The sequence below is a fragment of the Triturus cristatus genome, chromosome 2_2 (assembly GCF_964204655.1).
Source record: "Triturus cristatus chromosome 2_2, aTriCri1.1, whole genome shotgun sequence".
Lineage (NCBI taxonomy): Eukaryota > Metazoa > Chordata > Amphibia > Caudata > Salamandridae > Triturus > Triturus cristatus.
Window position 1 is genome coordinate 1,056,460,282 of NC_140582.1, and position 13,069 is coordinate 1,056,473,350.

At 47.2% G+C, this 13,069-nt stretch overlaps 1 protein-coding gene across 2 annotated transcripts in view; it reads left to right on the forward strand.

Moving 5' to 3' along the window:
- The window catches only part of NELFA (negative elongation factor complex member A), a 305,468-nt gene that overhangs the window by 77,762 nt on the left and 214,637 nt on the right, over positions 1-13,069 (forward strand). For both annotated transcript variants that reach the window (XM_085642556.1, XM_085642557.1), the window contains one exon: positions 10,804-10,965. In XM_085642556.1, coding sequence (XP_085498682.1) covers positions 10,804-10,965 — 162 coding nt within the window. The remainder of the gene's footprint in view (positions 1-10,803; positions 10,966-13,069) is intronic.

Consider the following 13,069-nt stretch of genomic DNA (forward strand, 5'->3'; position numbering starts at 1 on the left):
GCCCACATGGCATCATCTATCACAATGTCTAGGTCCCTTTGCCAGGCTAATCTGGCCTTGGTGTATTGAGTTCTCTGTGACATCACTATGCTATATAGTTTGGATATTAACTTACGAGGACATTTAGTTTTGATGAGATACGATAATTCCAAAACCTCAGGGGGTTCAACCATGTCTTCCCCTAGATGCTGCCGCCATGCCCCTCACCCTGTGAAACTGAAAGCGCTGTAGTAGAGTAGGAACCTCTACCATGGCAGCCACTTCGTCCCATGTTTTAGCGATGCAGTCTGTGAACAGCTCCCCCGCCGTGTGAATTCCTAGTGCTCGGAGGGCCCGCGATCCCTGCAAGGGGACAGCCAGACCGCCCAGTCTAATGGCATTGCCGGGGAGTATAATAATGCCCCCGCCGTTTGCTGCAATATGTTATTCCAGGCATGTCTAGTTGAGTTGAGGGAGTCTAAAAATCCCGTTCTGCAGTCAACCGGCTCGAAGATTACTGCCGGGAGTGGGAGAGGATCGGCAAACAATCTCTGTAGCTTAAGATATGGGACTGATTCCTCACCATGAATCCAACTATGCGCCTGAGCTCCCTGTGCTACCCTGTAATACAGCTCCAAATCAGGTGGCCCCAGGCCTCCCATATGATAAGGCAATGTCGGCACTCGCCAGCTAACACGGGCCTGCTTGCCCGCCCACGCAGGCCGCAACAAGGATTTATTAAGCCTAGCGAAAAAGGCGCGCGGCAACACCATAGGGACATTAGTAAACAAGAATAGAAATCTAGGCAGCACAACTATCTTCATTATTGATATCCTACCAACCAGTGACAAAGGTAGCCCGATCTAGATTTCCACGTCATCTTCTAGTTTATCAACCACCCTGCCATAGTTCTCTCTGAGAACTATTTCGGAGTTCATATGCAACCTTATCCCAAGGTAGCTGACTGAGTCGTCCGACCACTGAAGCGGATATTCCATCTCGAATGGGGTAGTGGACGGGGTCAACGGAAAGGCGATGGACTTAGACCAATTGACCTTCAGTCCAGAAAGCACCCCAAAGTGCACCACCTCCCGCAATACCGGTGACAAGTTATTCTCAGGGTCTCGGACATAAAGCAGGGTGTCATCTGCGTACGTGGAGACCACTATCTTGTAGGTAGGAATACTCACTCCTCTAAGGCTGTGATATTCCCGGAGAGCGCACGCCAAGGGCTCTGCAATCAGGGCGTACAGTATTGGCGATAAGGGGCAGCCCTGACGCGTTCCCCTGGAGATAGGGATAGCGTCCGTGATCGGGTCACCCAGCCGTATCCTCGCAGTAGGTGCCTTTTATATAGCACCCCAATCATCTGCAAAAAGACCGGACCCAATCCCATTTTAGTCAAAACCTGTCGCATGAAAGACCATTCGACTGAGTCGAATTCCTTCTCCATGTCCAGGAAGACAGCGAGCGCCTTAGAATCCCGCCGTACATGCTGCATAGTGCCAAACACCGTCCGCAAATTGTAAGTGAGGTTTCTACCGGGCACAAACCCTGCCTGCTCCGGAGCGACCAGCTCCGGAGTGAGCAGAGCCAGGCGCGTGGCCAAGACTTTCGCAAATAGCTTAGTATCCACGTTGAGCAAGGAAAGCGGACGAAAAGAGCTGCACTCCTCCAGGGTCTTACCTGGTTTGGGGATAGCCACCAGAATGGCCTCTCGCATTGACTGTGGCATTTGGTCCGTAACACACATATCAAACAGCGCCGACATATGTGGGAGCAATAGGTGTATGAAGGTTTTGTAGAAAGTGACCGTGAGGCCATCCGCACCTGGTGCACTATTCGCCTTCATACCGGCCAATGCCTCCAGGATTTCGTCCTTCTCTATGGGAAGGGCCAGGAATTCCCTATGCGAATTAGTTAGGAAAGGTAACTGAATGTGTTCCAGGTAGTCCTGTATTTCTCCGTCCATATTGGTCTGTCGTGAAGCGTAGAGGGTTGAATAATACGACTTGAAGCAATCGGCAATGTCTGCCTCCTCCGTGAGTAGTATCCCCCCCCCCCCCCCCCCCCCCCCCCCCCCTCTTTCCGATCTGATCTTGGTAATGGTGGTTTTACCCCTCCGGGCTTTTAGTATATTAGCCAGTACTGAGCCAGGCCTGTCGCTCTCTCCATACACACTGGCTGTGGCATATTTCCCTAAATGCTGCACTTCGTTGTCTGCTGCCTCATGATATTCTGCTAACAGTGTCTTCAACTCTTCTGTAGTACCCTCTTCCATACCTGACTGCTGCCTGCTCTCCAATGCCCCCAATTTGCGCTCCAGATTCGACAGTCTGTCGGTTATCTCGAAGCACCCCGGAGTGCTTGGTAATGGCCACCCCTCTGATGTATACCTTGAACGCTTCCCAAACCGTTTGGAAACTATCCACAGAACCAATATTGGTGTCAAAAAACGTCGTTATCGCTTCCGCCATCTCGTCTTTAAAGATTGGGTCCAGTAGAGAGTATGGGGGAAGCCGCCATGTAAATGGAGGTATGGTCTTCCTGGGTGTGGATAGAACCAGCAATATAGGAGAACGATCTGATAGGGTACGCGGCAGAACCTGGCACGAACGCACCTGTGACATAAGAGACGTTGATACAAGCCAGTAATCGCTTCGCGTGTGTAGGTTATAGTAAGCGGAGTAGTGCGTAAAGCCCCCCTCCGTAGGATTAAGCGTTCTCCACACATCCATAAGTGCCATACTGATCATTGCCCTATCTATTATTTTAACTGCCGACGCCGGCGTTCTGGTCAGACCTCCCGATCTGTCTAGGCACGGGTTCCTAACCATATTAAAATCTCCTCCCCACAAGATTTGAGGCACTCCACTATCACTCACTATATTGGCTAGCGAGGTGTAGAACTCCGGGCAATCGTAGTTTGGGCCGTAAACATTAACCAATAGTAAGTAGAGACCCCTACCCTGACAGCGCGAGAGCCCAAACCTACCCCCGCAATCCGCCGTCAGCAATTGTACCTTGTAGTCCGACCTAGGATTAATCCAGGTCATTACTTCCCTGGCGCGTGTTGTAAAGCCGGCCGCATTAACATTTGCCATCAATCCTCTAGTATGCAGCATTGGGCTCTGGTTTGGGAGGTGCGTCTCCTGTAGAAAGGCTATGTCAATGGTGTGCCCAGTTAGGAAGTGTAACACTTTACGTAGTTTCCGGTGATCATTCAGGCCTCTGACATTCCAGGTCACCACTCTTATGGAGTTCAACGGTCCCCGGAAAGTGGTTTTACTAGTCATTACCATCCTGTCTGTTACGCTTTACGTATCTCTCGCAGTACTGCATATGACATCTGTAGTGGAAAATGTGCGACAATTTGACCTGCCAGACTGACCTCTGAATAGAAAACTGAGATCTTCCCCCCCCCCCCACCCCCCCCCCCCCCCCCACCCACCCAAACAGCCACCCACCCACAGCAGACCACCCACAACTCGGCCATGCCGCATCCCATTTAGGGACTTTTCACACCTCCCGCTACCCTCCCCAAACAAGTTAACCCCCAAAGTTGTGTTTTGCACTCGTGGGCGGAGGTCGCTCCGTACTCAATCTGTAAAGAGATGTCACCTTGTACCCGGTCATGACCTCCGAGCGCAGATTTCAAATCTATGCCCCACCGCTAAGTCAGAAGTAAACCCTGCATGCATCAATGCGCGACCCGCGTCCCCGAGTTGTGTGCCCTACTAGAGTGCACGCTATACCCATTGCGTACTGGGGCCTCCGCTGAGGCCGAAACCTGTTTGCCAGCCTACACTCTTTAGACTACCACCTATATGGTAGCTTGCCTACTTATTGGCAATCTGTATGTCAATATTTCAGTGACTGTCCATTTGACAACAGCTACATATTTTCCCCTCCACCCCCACACCCATAGTCCTATAGAGATTAGAAAACTTCAACACATGCTTGTCGTCTAAGCAGACTCTGTCTTATTGCTCCAGCGCTCCCTCCGCAGCTTCTTCCTGCAACTCTCTCTGGGCTCCGCTTCTGCTCTTTAGTCTTTCAGCGCCTTCTGCAGTGCCTTTGGATCTATGAAGATGTGGGTTCTCCCCTGCCTGTTCACTCGCAACTTGGCAGGATACAGCATCGCGTAATCCAGTCCCAGCTCCCGCAACTGCTTCTTTAGTGGGATAAACTGCTGACGGGCTTCCTGCACTCTGGCAGTAAAATCCGGATAGAGTGAGATGGTCGACCCTTCATATGCCAGCGTCTGTTTCTCCCTTGCCACGCGAAGAGCCGCATCCCTGTCCTGGTAGTTCAATAGTTTCGCTATGATTGGCCGCGGAGTTGCACCCGGAAGGGGCCGAGGGCCCAGGGACCTGTGCGCTCTCTCCACCACAAACGTATTTGAGAACACTTCCGCACCAAGTAACTCGACCAGCAGCGTCTCCACAAAGCTCTCCATTCTACGGGTTGGCGTTGTCTCCGGCAGGCCCATGATCCGCAAGTTGCAGCGACGTGAACGGGCCTCAAGGTCCTCGGTTTTATCCTGCAGCACCTGCATTATATGTCCAAGCTTTTTATGGTCTGTATCCAGCAAAGTCTGCGCTTCCTCGACTCCTGTAAGCCGTTGCTCCGACTGGTCCAGTTGCTCTGCATGTTTGTCTAACCGCTCCCCCATCCGATCCATTCTGTATGAAAGAGCATCAATCTTTGCGCCCAAGGAGGTGATGCCACTCTGCAATCCCTTCTCCATGGAGAGCAACAAGCTCCGGATATCCTGCCCTTCATCCGGCGGCGGGGTTGTGCTACTTTCTGCCCCCTCAACAGGGTCCTGGGTTTTAGAGCGCTTCTGCTCAAATGTTAGTTTCGACTGAGTCCTGTCCGACTTGCCCATCATGTATACTGCTGCAGCTTGGCGTCACACACAGCGGTACCAACTTCCCACAACGGCGCCAAATAGTTCTGGTTTTCATGAGGACACCTCACCAGGAACAGACTTCCCAGGCCGTCGGTCCCGAGTCGCCGCACGGCGCGTGTTTGCAGCGTCGTTGACTGGTCTCCTCCTATGTTGCTTTGCCTGCTACTGCCCACCGCACTCCCAGGCCTCGCACCTCTTCATCCCAGGTTCCATCTGTGACCAATGCACCACGTGCAGTTGAGCATCCAGGCTAGTAGAGCTGCACCCTAGGGAGCCCCCCATCTCGAAGGCCCCCCACTCATCTCTCTGCTGGGACTCGGAGCAGGTACCTCGCCGCCTCCAGGCGCCTCTCAGACGCAGTAAGAACCCGGCTTCTGCTTTGCGACCCACTGCATCCCAGCCACTATTCAGGTCTGCTCCGTATTTCGCGCCTCCTCCTATAAGGGTCGTCTTATTCTAGCGCGTACTTCGTGGTGTAGGCTCCCGCCTACTCTTCTCCTGCAATAGCCTTGTGTCAAGGGACTTTGCGTCGTGACTACAGCCACACCACAACTCCAGTGCCTAGTGTCGGGCAGCGCTCCGTACCCCGTGCACCAGTGCACCTGCCCGCCACTGCAATCGGTGCCCTCTTACTGTACTTTGTTGTTATGCCCCACACCTTGCGGCGGTGCTGGGTGGCTCAGGAGATTCCGCCCCACTATTTCTGTTGTCGTCGCATCTGCAATATGTAGCCAACCAGTCCGGTCAGCCTGGTACCTGCTCAATTAGTTACTGCCCAACCTCGCCTCGCCGCCATTACATACATCACTGGGGCCATGCTTGCCACACCCGCAATGGGGCTACTCATGGCAGCTGAAGGTAGCGTCCCTCCTATCGTCGATCAACCTGGCAGCGTCAAGCACTGTCCCAGCTCGCCAGGCTTTTTCGAGGTGTCGCAGCGACCCACTGTACCTTGTTGCGCTTCGCTAATGCGCCCGTTATCCTGCACTGCGGCGCTCTTCTGCGTCGCGTACGGCTCTGGCTGCCACACGCGTGAAGGGTGGGTGAAGCAGAGGTACCTGTGGCGGGGGGCCCTCCTCGTTAGTTGCAGTTTAAAGGATGTATGCGCTGATACTTTCCAGGGCTGACTCCCCCGATTGCCAGCGGTCCGTAGCAGCGCTCCCGCTGTCACCGCCAATACCGCGTCTGCCGATCCGCTCACGTCTGGGCCGCTACGGTGGGGAGGTGAGAAGGGCCGTGTAGTCTTCGGCTGCCGTGCCGCACGCACTGCGACGTCGCTCCACCTCAGCGCCTACTACCGCTCGGAGATCAGCGGCCTGTCGCTACCCCGTACTCCGCTGGTGATTTCTCTGCATCAACAGTGTCCCTGGGTTCCAGACTTGCAGCGCCAGGCCGCTCACCGATCCCGGTGCTCAGGTCGCCTCACACAATTCGGCTACAAGCGGCATATGGCAGGATTATTGCAGGATCAGTATTCAACTGTCAGGAGCCCGAGGCTCAAGCAGCCATCTTCGTCGCGAGCCAAGCTCCGCCCCCCGAAAGTAGTGTTATTGCATGGATATTTATCGCTGCCAAGTGTCTCACTTGGTTAGTCCGGAATCTTTAACATCACATTGTAGTTTAGGGATTTGAAATTGTGCTTTTAATATTGTAAGCATCGGTTCAAAACTATTGCAGTTGGCTGAAAAACCAAGATCAACTTAACGTGTCGCATCTGATAAGACACCTTGCATCTGAGTTTGTTGAAATGCTGCTTGGTATGTGGAAGGTCTTCTGTTATGTTTTCACCACTGTCTCATGCACATAGTGTCAATTCACTTTTCAAAGATACCAGTCACTACACTTTGTACTGAATGTTTATAGCCTTGAGTGTTTGGCAGTTGACATGCGACTTGTGAGTGAAGAGGTCAGATGTATCAAAAGGTTTTACCCATTCTATGGCAAAATGGGATAGCACATATTGGTCCATTCCTATTAGCCAGCCATTTCACTAATCTGGGACAAAAAGAAACATTGCCGAAAGATGAAGTGTGATTTTTAAACTCCCAGGTTCTCTGCAGTGGATAATATACTTGGACCTGACCTGAAAATATGCTTCTGAACCTGCACTTTTAATCCAAGAAAACCAAACGCAGACGTAACGAAAGGGGGAGAAAAGCATTTTCTTTGGATGTGCAGGTGTTGGTGTTTAGGGCGGCTTCCCCTTTGTTGTGGTTTTATCAGTTATCTGTTTAAACCTCAAATAGGCACGCCATGATAAGCAACAATATTATTGCCTTAAATGTTCAAGTTGAATGTTCAAAATTATTCTTTCAGAATATATTTGTGTTCCAAATGTCTTTCAAACCACTCCAAAGGGAAGTAGCAGTTTTGAACAAAGAAAATCTTGTATCTCACACAAAGGTCTTGGCTGCAGCAACATAGTATTACTTCTAGCAGAGACACCGTGAGTCATGAGGGTAGTTATACTCCGTAATCCTTGATGGATTCCGAGGTCTACAAACTGCAAGGAAGTGCATGACATGCTGGGAAGTACAATTCTATGTTGGGGCACTATTTTTGAGTACATTCTCAATGGTCCCAAAGCTCCTCTTCAGCCAGGGTTGCCAATTTGCAAGGACTGCTAAACTACCTTTTCCCGAGATGGACACTGCAAAAGCGGGCCTGGGGTATTGCTCCCATCCAGTCTCCCAGTTTTAGGAAGCTTGCTTGGAGACATGGCTCACTGTTGACAAGAAGCTGCAAGTCTGTAAATCTGTCTATTGTAACAGAGCAGTCAGAGTGAGAGCTGCACACACTTGCCGCAAACATACTGGAAAGAAAGGGTTCAGAAGTAACCGTTCATAACCCATTGGCATACATTTTTGCTCCCATGTGTGGTACATCTTTTGATATATTCTGCTAGAATGCTTTAGGAAACCTCTTGCCCCATGTTAAGTGGTATGTTTATAGTGTCTCGAGGCTAATGTCGTTAAAAGAACACTTCTCTGTAAATTAGCCATCTACCAAATTTTAACCATTGTATACAAATGATTGTCTTCATATTTTACCTACACCGCCTGTACCATCCACGGGCAAAACAGAAGCCACCTGTTGTCCTTGTCCATTACAGCACCCATTCCTGAATACCAGGCATTGCTGGCTACGCCTCAATTCCCAAATTTTCTCTGGTACACACGGCTGAGTGTCTGGCAGTGTGCTCTTCACAAAGGCACATTTCCAGCCCTTCATTAAGAACTGCCATGCCTGTGTTCACTAATATAATGAAATTAGTCACATAATTAAACATTTCTGATGCATCCAATATTGCTTTCGAAGTAGTCTTAACCAAATGCATGATGGTTGCTAAACTGAAGGACTCCTTTTAGAATGATTACAGATCTTAGTAAGCTTTTTGCTTTGACAGTAAAACTTGTTAATTCTAGGAGGGGATGATGGTCTTGTAGGTAGACTCCAGATGAATGAGCAAGCTGCACAACTCTGAAAGCAAAGTGAGTGCTACATTACCAGGGTGAATGGAGTATGTGTTTGCTTGCCGACAGTTTCTAGACCAGGAGTGTGCCTGCCAAACACCACTAGTATTTGATGCCACAATAGCAGTGGTTTTCATAAGATGGTAAACACAATTTTCAGGTGAAGGGTTTCATAGTGAGGTGCAGGGAGTAAGCTTGTCCTGAAAGGGTACAAGAAAAATAAAAAAAATAAAAAAAATGGTGAATGAGCAGTCTGAGACAAGAGACTTGGCAATCTAGAAACCAAGCAGTAACGCAGCATTAAGCCAAGCAGGATGGTTTTTTGAATGCTGTTCAATATTGACCAATTGCTGGTCGGGTCTCAACATCCTGTCATTCTGGGCAGATCACTTAATCTCCCTTGCCTAACAAAACATAAATGTGTCCGTCTGTGACGCAACTGGCGCTCATGTAAAGCACTCTGATACCTTCGGGTCTACTTCTCGCTACATAAAACAAACAGTTGGCAAAGCACAATAAAGCACTTCTTTCCAATTCTGAAGTGTGATGGAAACTACATTTTTAATAGGATCAAAAGAAAGACACTTTAGTTGGTGATGTGCTAATTACAAATATTTATTGAAATCCATTTTCCACACTTCGTTAGTGTGCTGTATAGTTTGCTCAGTAAAACATATTTTGAAATATTTGTACAGGTCATTTATAGGTATTTAACCTGTGTTGTGTCGAAGAAAATGGCATCCTGCACCCTTTCCTATTACACCAGTAAAATTGGCATATATTTCACTCTACAAAATCCTGCTACTTTGCAGTTAGAAAAAGAAAAGTAAAGACCAGCTTCCATATTAAAAGAATAAGCAGCAATTTATCAGAAGTCTAGACTGGCGATTGACCTCTGTCTTTGAATGCATAGCCAATGTGACCACATACAAACAAAATGTAAAGGCATCTTTAATGCTCATGCGCCTTTAAAACTCCAGCATGGCTATTTTTGGAGGTGCTGCAGCACCCCTACTTCCAGCCCCTATGGTTATATTTGTGCTGTGCTTGTTGTCGGTGGGTGAGGGAGTAGCTGCCAAGGAGCATCATACACACTCCCTTTCTGGCTTGCTTGGATTTAACTTGCCATTTCTCTAGAACGCCTGACAGTAGCAGCTGGATCTCAGCCCAAGTGGTTTGAGTGGAAAGCTGAGTAACCATGAAGGGCAGCAGAATGTGTTGCATTCGCAACAGACTTCATTGCATCAGTTTGTTTTCCGCGCTGCTTCTTCAGCAAGGGTATCTAACTAGTGTTGAGAACACGCCCCGGCACCATGTCAAATTCTTGTCATACTGTTGGCATTGTCGAACAGTGGTGCCTACACCAATGTAATGCTTGCACTAGTACAAAGTCATTTTTTTCAATAGATGTTGTTGGTGCTCTTGCCACACTGGTTTCCAGTTCCGGTGTAATGTTTGCACTGGCATATTGGTAATTCTTCGCATTTTCATAAGCCATGTTACTGCTCGGAGTTCGCAGCCTACAAGATTTGTATAACTGGTCCATCCATGCACTCACTCACCCATCTAACTATTAACTGATTATCACTTTCAAACTCCCCCCTTCCACTCAAACACAGACATACAAACACGCTAATCAGTGAAAAATTACTTTCAGTTAAAAAAATAAGCAGACCTACTGGCTTTACTACTGCTCGTTTTGTGCGTATATAGTCTTCTAAACCAAATCTTGAAGCATGGTCTCGACCAACCACTTGGGGTGTTACTTATTCTGATTTATCCCGAACTGCTTCCTAGTTGCACTTTACCGTTTAAACAACATAATTTTGTGATCCTTATCTTAAATACTGCATTTGTAGAAGTGTCTGAATTGGATCACTGAGTGCCTCGGGTTGCTTGGCGTTACATCATCTAAGGCTTTTCTTGTGATTGCATCATTCTGTGCAGCTGTAATTGAGTCTCTCCACTAAAGGGGACATTAGAATTGGAGTTGACGGCGTTTCCTGACAGCACAACAACAAATAACCGACCTTTGAATGTAAAACCAAAAATACACCCGCACAGCCGTTGGGCTTCACAGGCCTCCCTGTCACCAGGACAGCACTTCTGCAGTGTGGGCATTCTTTAAATTATTTAATTCTGCGAGCTTAACTCTATTTTCATCGAACCAAATGGACTCACACTCCTGACTAATTAAAACCGAACGTTCCAGGACAGGGAAAGTCGTGACCTTGCGACAAGAAATTATCTGGTAAAACAAACCGTATTTTGGTCTCAGTCGCCGAAATAATTTCTAAAGTTTGGACTACTCAGTAAACAGCGTCGTCGAGGTTTGGACGATCTGGGAGGCTAAAACAGGGACTTCCAGTTGCAATGTGTGCTGAGCATCATTAATAACCATGGAATGTATAACCATTCGCTCTTGTCTTCCTGCAGTCAGTGAATGCGAGGCATCGGCCATGCTGCCATTGGAGTGCCAGTATTTGAACAAAAATGCGTTGACGACGCTTGCTGGACCTCTCACGCCCGCCGTGAAACACTTCCAGCTGAAAAGAAAACCGAAAAGTGCCACCCTTCGAGCAGAGCTGCTGCAGAAGTGTAAGTGTAATAGCTCCTAGCTCCATGCATCGCAGCAGGTGGGGATTTTGTGTTCAAAGACTAACCTTTAAGTTGCCATTTGACTTGTATTAACCTTCTCATAATACTGAAATTGGAATACTGAAAAGTGGAACATTTTATTTGACTCCTAAAACTAGTTCGAAAATCCACATCAGTTTGTCAGTTATTGTAGATAATACGACTTGGGTTTATTTTGAGTTATTTTAAGTTTGCTTTAAAAAAAAAAAAAGTATAATTCCAAACTGAGGTGTACCCGAACGTGGTACTTCAGATTCTTTTCTGTTATTCTCAACTCGAGATGTGTAACTGCCTTTACGGGGCTTGTGGGCTTCATTTGGTACACATGAAGATAGTTGATGCAGGTGTTGATTTGATTTTCCTCTCAAATCCTCTCCCTTCACTCTGTGCTGATCAGTTTGGTAAACCTGCTGGTGGTCCTTTAGGTTTTGCCGAAGTGGCGCGGTGACGCTAGACCTATATTCTACAGGTCTATCAATCGGGCTGATGTGCTTCGGCCTGCTAGGCTTGTTTGGAGTCGTCCTACAGCAGAGACTAAGAGAGAAAGCTATGACTTACACTTCACCTTCCTATGTGTAAACCACCAGAAGAATGTGTGCTTCAGTGTTTCCCCTTCTAGCCGTCATGGGTTAATAGATTGGTCACAATCCGACCTTACAGTAATGCGCAGGGAGGTCCACTATTAACAAAATTTGTGTTTGGTCAGGATTTGAGTACATTGGGTCCACCACTACCAAATGGTAAGCTACTCCCAATGGGGGCTGGTTCAACCCCCCCACCTCCTCCCCCCAGGCACCAACATAGCTTCCCTCGAATATCTATGTGCTTGTCATTCCCCCTCAGTCTGGCTAGCCTGGTATGTCTATGGGCACTGGAATTATACAGTTCTGTGCCAGCGGATTTTTTTCTGCATAAATATTGATTTGTTGCACTTAATTTGCTAATTTCGCCAACATAGTTTCTAGCTCATGTTGATTAACAGTAACCAAATAAAGCGTCTGCTTGGTGCCATGCATGGGTAAATGCGTTGCCAAACATTAGCTGGTCACTTTCAGTTGTTGATTACTCTATTCTGGTACAATAGGTAAAAACTTTATCCATATAGTATTGGCACCCCCAATTGATGGTCTGTATATTGTCAAATGCATTAAAAAAACTTTCATATTTAATTGTAACTTAAACAGCATAAAATAACTCACTGCTTTGTCGTTAAATTGTTTTTATTAATCCCTGCAAATTCTTATTTACCATAGCCCTTGTGGCAAAACAGCAGTTATTTCATGACAGCGCTCCTAGTACAGAACAATCCCAAACACTTTATTTCTCTTTATACGGTCTGATATTTTGTCTTTCAACCCACTACTTCTGCTGATGACTTACATTATGCATTTGTGTTGTACCAATCTGTCCTAATAATGGAATAAACTGTTTTCAGAGATCCGTAGGGAGGTCAAAAAAATACTACCAAAACTGAAGAATAGTTTTAAAACCTTTTAAGATACCCAGAACAATAGGCATTCTTTTTTAATTAAAAGAAAACTAAACCTGTTGGTGTGTTTATCCTTTGAATGAATTTGTCTGATTTATGTAAACTATTTTATTCCAAGTATTGAACGTTTTGTGAAGATTCGTCAAACAGCGCCAAATTTGCTAGCAAAACTAAAAACGCTTCGTCTATGGAAACTAGGTTCCAACTAGAACTACCTACTGGTGTGTGTATGTGTGTTCTATATAATGCACTCTGTAGGATCTACGGTTAGGATATCTTTGTGTAAATATGGGTTGCTAGGGGTTTCGAATGGGAAAGGTTTGCTGGGTTTTATATTTCTTGGGGTTTAGGAGTGTTTAAAATAGACGTGATCGTTTTTTTTAGGGTAAAGCATGTGCATCAGTAATAAAAAAAAAAAAGAGGTGGTGGGAGTTTACTTCCCTAATAAAACTATAGTAAAAACAATACATATTCTCCAAAAACCTGCTCCAATATAAACAGGGCCGACCCATCACACATTTTATTCAAACACTGTACGCCATCCTGAACGTGTTTCTGCCGCGGTTCCGGCCTCTT